Raw genomic sequence first — 6,949 nt, 5'->3', positions numbered from 1 at the left:
ACCTAAACAAGCTGCATATCGTACATACCTTAGCTCTATAAATTAAGAAACTTTACCTATCCACTGCATTTAGTAACAACAATTGCTTTTAACCCAAATTTTTTGGGGTCAGCTTTCTATGCATTCCTGTGCAAGATCAGAATAAGGAGTGGGTAAACGCAGACAACCCCCTTTTCTATTCCTTAATGCGACACTTGACACTCCTCAACTCTTCTATTGGCACTTGTCATCTCTGGATTGGCATTTTGAAGTGCTGATGACCCCCACCCCCTCATGAATTGGTGGGTCACAAGTGCTAATGAAGGAGTTGAGAGGTGATAATTGCTACTGAAGGAATAAATGAGGGGGGTCATTTGCAATTTACCCTCCAGATTTTCCACACCTTGTGTATGTGTCATGCCTGCACATGTATCATGCTCCATGGGCATCATGCACATATGAAACATGACAATGCATTTGACTTTGATCATTACGATTTCTATTCGATTCTAAGACATAGTTCGATATTGATAATAGCTACAGTTACTGCACTATTATTAAATATGAACTGTAACTTTAACCCTCGTTTTAATACCATACAGGGTGGAAGGAGGCAATGGCATCTGATCATGTGAAGCTAGTTCTATCCCCTGAAACCAATCCATCACCCAACCTTGAGACCTTGGAAGGCAATATACCAGCACCTCACTCAATGAGGAGCATTCTTGGCAGTGCAGAGAACAGGTTGACAGGACTAGGTTTGGTCGAACCAGCCATGGCCGGAGCTTCGAAACCTAAATTCAAACCAAAGACTGAGAAAAGCTACAGGTTGAAGTACGTACCCAAAAGGAGAAACAATACTGAATGATGTCTAGTTGTTGATAGCAGTTGTGCAGTTTTACCCTCATTTTTTGCAGAGGTTCCAGGTTTTAGCAAAGGTCTTCTGTGTTCTTACAGGGCTTAATTCCTTTTCTTTATGTAGTGGTATGGTCCAGATTGTTTCTCTTCATTTTTAAGGTTGTAGCCTGGGTCGCTGGACCTTGTTTTTGCCTAAATCTGTGGTGTAATACTACTTTCCTATATTTTCATTGATTTTTCTGTTTAGTCTGCCTAATTCTCCGCCCTAATAGTTCCACTTTGCATTGCTAAGGCGAATATTGTTTGGTTTGTGAAATACTGCAATTATAACTGCAGTGGTAATCTGGAAAAAAAAAATATGGTTTCCAGTCACAGCTGTTCATCTTGCTCTTCAGTTTCTTCATCTGTAATTGCAGAAGCCTCCTTATAAAAAGCCTTGTGTGCATATCAACTATCGTGTGCATATCAATCACAAGTCGTTCCTTTTTCTTTTTCTCCTCCTCCAAATAGCTCTTATGTGTTCGGATCTGGTATTTACAATCTCAATTATCGAGATTTTTCACGTTCAGGGGTTGATATGATCTCATGTTGAATTATCTTAGTGCTTATAGATAGGATCATTGCGTTGATCATGATTCTTTAGTATTCTTGTTGGATAAGTTCACCACTTGTCATCTGTTATGTGCATATAGAGGAACAAGGAGAAGACATGCCACGAACGCTGTCTGGTCCCTATCGTAGTAATAAGAACAAATTTTTAAAACAGCCCCAAAAAGATTTTTATTTTTTAAAATCGACCCGGTTTTTTTTATTTATCAAAATCGACCCGGTTTTTGCCACGTGGGCTTAATGACGTTCCTAAACAGTCGGGGTTGGCAACCCCGACTGGACTGTTTAGGACATGCAAATTTATTAATTAGGGTTTAACACCCTCTTAAACAGTCGGGGTTGCCAACCCCGACTGTTTAGGAACGTCATTAAGCCTACGTGGCAAAAATCGGGTCGATTTTGGTAAATAAAAAAAAATGGGTCGATTTTGAAAAATAAAAATTTGTTTGTGGCTGTTTTGAAAATTTGTTCATAGTAATAATGGAGCCGACTCTGTCAGCTCAAATTGATTTGTCTTCAAGTTGTGAACCTTCAGACTTCATGTGGGTTTTGTCCTCTGATTCCACTGTTGAAAAGCTCGAATTGATTTGTCTTCTAGGCTTCATGTGGGTTCTGTCCTCTGAATCCACTGTTGAAAAGACCGTCCCATTGTTTTCAAGAAGGGGTAATTGCATATAAGCTCCTTACATCATCTTTAATTGTCAGAACTCCCCACCTCCAGCTCAGTATTTGCCAAAACCTCCCTCAAGAGCATCGTTTTCATTGCCAAAGCTTTCCTCTGGGTATTAGTAAGGGTTAAATCTAAAGGAAATATGTAACCCTCCTCCTATTATACTCCTTTCTCATTAAACAATGATAACATTTAAACTCCTACCCACCCGGTTTATAGTGGGTTTAAAAACTGGGTTTATACCCGCAACCCAAATTTTCCTTTTTCTTCAACGGTAGAATCCCCGAATCCACAAAACCCAACTTCCAACGGTTAAATTACCACCCAAAAAAAAAGAAAAAAACCCAAAGCTTATACCCCTTTCAAGAATCAATCATTTATATAATTGATTATGTGGACAGATTTTCAAACCCAACCTGTTTGCCAAAAAAATTCCCAAAATAAGATCCGTTTTAAACTTTAGGACATTTGTTTAAAACCCAACTTCCAATGGTTAAATTACCACCCAAAAAAAAAAAGAAAAAAAAAACCCAAAGCTTATACCCCTTTCAAGAATCAATCATTTATGTAATTGATTATGTAGCATGTTTGCTTCAATGTGTTATAATTGTAGACACAAGATGATGTGGGTTTTACTCTTAGAAGATAAACTAGTTATTGGTATGATGCACCCGACATGTATTAGTATTTCGATATTGTTATACACATATTATTAAAATATTATGATTCGATATATTCAAAATGAGCGCCCGCCGTTATTGTTTTTCATTGAAAAATAAAGAAAAGAAATAGATATATGCAAGTATTTTCAAGATTAATATATCGCCTCCATAAGTTAGATATGGATATAATACGGCAGCCAGGAAGATATGGATAATAGTTGGTTTTATAGAAGATAGGTTATGAATCATTGGCATATGTTATCTGCCGACAATCAGCTAGGACTCTTTTTGTCAAAACAACATATAATAGTCTTATTTATGCTCATTTGCTTTGTCGTTACCTAGTCCGTTAAAGCATAAAACTATATTTCTCAACCGTCACAACAACTTCGGAGTTTCAATATAGTAGCAAGAAAACTTTGACACGATACCATAGCAATCCAAGTTTAATCTTACCTGAGAATTTTAAAAGCGGATCTAGGTGTTGGCCTTCTTGTTTTGATGATGTTTAACAAACAATTTACTACTAATGTTGTTTGTCTAGTGTTTGTACATTCTTATTCATTGTAGACAAACAACGTTGTTGGAGATTGGATGGATTGCGCTTCAACGATCATATCAAGAGGAGGTTGGCGGAATAGTGGAGTGAAGTATTGCTATTCAAAGTTCAAGATCCAAGTTCAAGCTTCATCCGCGACATTACCAAGTTGAGCTACAATGAAGATCAAGATCAAGCTTGGGTAATTTAGTATAGGTTTATATTATGTGTGTTTAATACCTTAAGCTCAATATCATATACACACACGTATTTGATTTCTATATATATATATAGTTTTATATATATATACATATACGTTTTTTGTTTTATAGTTTTCGAGTTTATATATGAAACAAATGCATAGAATTGGAAAATACTATTTTGTTTCATGTTTATATGCCTATATATGATTTCACCTTTAACAAGCTTATATTTAATGAAATCATATTTAGTGTTTTGAATATATTGCATAGAATATGCAAATTTATGAAAATATTGTATTTCTAGATTATAGACTTCATAACAACATGTTATATCTTTTATCAAGTCTATACAATCATTTCATAAGGTTTCAAAATGTTGTTTAAGTCAAAATATCAAAATATCAATTTTCAGGTTTTCATGTTTTGGACTATTTTGCAAAAAGATGATATTTCTCATTTGGGAAGTCTTTTTAGAAAACCAGTTTTTGTAGCATGTGTATTATCATGTCTACAATCATTTCCCAAAGTTTTACATTTTTTGGAATTTATTTGATATTTTTAAACAGGGTTTTAAAATCAGCAAAACAGTTTTTGAATATGTCAGATTTCGGTCGACCGCACCGGTCGACCGAACCTGAGGTCAAAAGTTCTCTGGGTGACAGAAGCCTGTCGGTCGACCGGTCCGGTCGACCGATGAAAATTTTCGGTCGACCGACGAATTTTCCGGTCGACCGACGAGTGTTCCTTCAGCTTCCAACGGCTAGTTTTTTGACCGTTGCCTTGGGGCTGTTTTGTCTTTTGCTCTGGTTTCTTGGCTGAGTTGTGAGAGGGTATAAATACCCCATTGTCTAGATGTTAATAGAATGGTTTAAAAGGTTTTAACAAGGGTTTAAACTTGTTTAGTGTTTGTTTAAGTTTGTTTTAAGAAGCTTTTAAGCATTAGAGTGTTTTTGTTTTGTGATTCAATTCAACAAGAGCTTGAGGAGATCATCTATTGGTGTTTGGGCATCCAACTCTTCTCCCTCCACTCTTGATATATTGAGAAGTTTTCTAAACTCTATTTCTAGCTCTTTTATATATTTGATTATCATTGTTATTAAGCTAGAACTACATTGAGTTTAGTTTTGATTTATATCTCTTTGTTCACACACAACCTTTTGAGCTTATTGTATTTACATTCATAGTATAATTTGGGGTTGTGGGTTTGTGACTAAGAGTTGTGCTTAATTGAGTTCTCACCTTGTTTAGAGAACAATCAATTGATTTATATTGTGCTTAATTGTGAGGATTCACTTGTAATACACTTGTACACCGAGAGAAGTGTGTGGTGAGAGACGGGGTCGAATCCAAGAGGAGTGGCGTCGGTTGACGTGCCTAGGGAGAGGTTGTAACCGAGCACTTGAGGAGGAGGACACGGGCTAGGACCAACACTTAGTGTGTGAGGTGTGATTACATAGTGATTGTATTGTGAGGTGTAAACGTTGTTCGGGTGAACGTAGAAAACCCGGTTGTGATAGTGGAGATCTCCTCGAGGTGAGGAGCGGGGACGTAGGTCGTGGGGACCGAACCTCGTAAACATATCGTTTTGTTTGTGATTGCATTGGCGTTCTTATTCTTGTTTTCATATCTTATATCGCCTTTGTGTATTGCTCATCATATTACCCTATCACTTGTGTAGATTGTTTATTTTACCCTTGTGTTAGTTCATATATCCTTGCTCATATATTTGTAATATCTCATTGATAGGATATATTCATTTGTTCATATTGCTTATCCTAGCTTACGTATCTTGTTGTATTTTATACTTGCTAGGATAACTTATTAATTAGTTTTAATTGGCATTTAATCGGATTAGATTAGCATAAGACCCTAATCACCCCCCCTCTAGGGTCTAACAATTGGTATCAGAGCTTGGTGCTCTTTGATTTAAGGTCTAATCGCCTTGAGTTAAAGATCCAAGTTATATTTTTGTGCTAATCTTGTTTTGAGGGTTTTTGGCTGAGTTTTGAGAGGGTATAAATACCCATTGCTGATCTCTTTTCAAACTATCTAAGAAGTTTTTAAACAAGTTTTAAACAAGGGTTTAAGTGTGTTTAAGGGTTTGTTTTGTTTGTGAAGAAGTTTTCACAAGTGGAGGAGATCATCTTCTTGTTTGGGCTCCAATCTCCATCTCTCCATCTTGTCTTCCATTGAGAAGTTTTCTAAACTCTACTCTAGCTTTCATTTGTTATTTGTCAATTATCATTTCTATTAAAGCTAGTTTTATATTGAGTTTAGATTTGATTTTACTCATTGTTGCACACACCCACTTGAGCTTATTGTATTTGCATTCATAATATATTAGGGTTGTGAGAGTTGTAACATTGAGTGTGGGCTTTTATTGTGTTCTCGTCCATATTAGAGAACAATTTATATTTGTTACATTGTGAGATTGTTAGGTTTTCGGTGAGCTAGAAACCGAGTGTGTAGTGAGGTTTTCGGTGAGCTAGAAACCGAGTGTGAGGAGTGACGTTGATCGGTGAGCGTTGAAAACCGATACTGTGAGGTGTAAACGTTATTCGGGTGAACGTAGAAAACCCGGTTGATAGTGGATTTCTCCCCGGGAGTGGGGAGCGGAGACGTAGGACGGAAGGTCCGAACTCCGTGATCATATTGCTTGTTTGAGTGTGCTTTGGCGTTCATTTATATTTATGTTCATATCTTATATCGCCATTGTCATTAGCTCATTATCTATTTCATCCACTATCTTGTTTAGATTATTTACCCTTGTGTTGTTTATATATCTATATATATATATTCATCATATAGGATATATCTCATTGTTCATATTGCTTATCCTAGCTTACATATCTTGTTATATTTCACACTTGCTAGGATAACTTGTTAATTAGTTTTTAATTGGCATTTAATCGGATTAGATTAGCATAAGACCCTAATCACCCCCCCTCTAGGGTCTAACACTAGGGAGGAAAAAAATAACTCATGTGAGTTCAGATTTCGGTCAAATAATAATCATCATCATCATCATCACCAACCGATGTTAGGGTAGAAAACCATAATGGACAAATTTTCAAAACCATCCTATTTGAACATTTAATCCCAAAAACGACCTATTTTGAACTTATTTGTAAAAACCGACCTGGTTTCAGAGGTTGGTTTTTTGTGAAAAAGCTTCTGAAACTCCCGTGAAGTTTAGTAAAGCTGCTTCCTGTGAAGTTTCATGGTTCAAATTTTCTTTTGAACTACGAAACTTCACGGGAGTTGAACTCCCGTGAAGTTTAACAGATTTACTAAACTTCACGGGAGTTCAACTCCCGTGAAGTTTCAGAATTTTTTTTTTCAAAAACCGACCTGATTTCAGCGCTTAGTTTTTAAAAATAAGTTTAAAACAGATCTTTTTTCGGGATTAAATCTAGAAATAGGTTGGTTT

General features: G+C 36.2%; 1 protein-coding gene across 1 annotated transcript in view; it reads left to right on the top strand.

Moving 5' to 3' along the window:
- The window catches only part of LOC109847343, a 10,829-nt gene extending 9,736 nt beyond the window's left edge, over positions 1–1,093 (top strand). Inside the window, exon 10 of the mRNA XM_020416576.1 lies at positions 578–1,093. Coding sequence (XP_020272165.1) covers positions 578–847 — 270 coding nt within the window. The 3' untranslated portion in view covers positions 848–1,093. The remainder of the gene's footprint in view (positions 1–577) is intronic.

The sequence above is a fragment of the Asparagus officinalis genome, chromosome 7 (genome assembly GCF_001876935.1).
Source record: "Asparagus officinalis chromosome 7, Aspof.V1, whole genome shotgun sequence".
Lineage (NCBI taxonomy): Eukaryota > Viridiplantae > Streptophyta > Magnoliopsida > Asparagales > Asparagaceae > Asparagus > Asparagus officinalis.
This window is presented reverse-complemented; position numbering and strand designations above follow the sequence as displayed.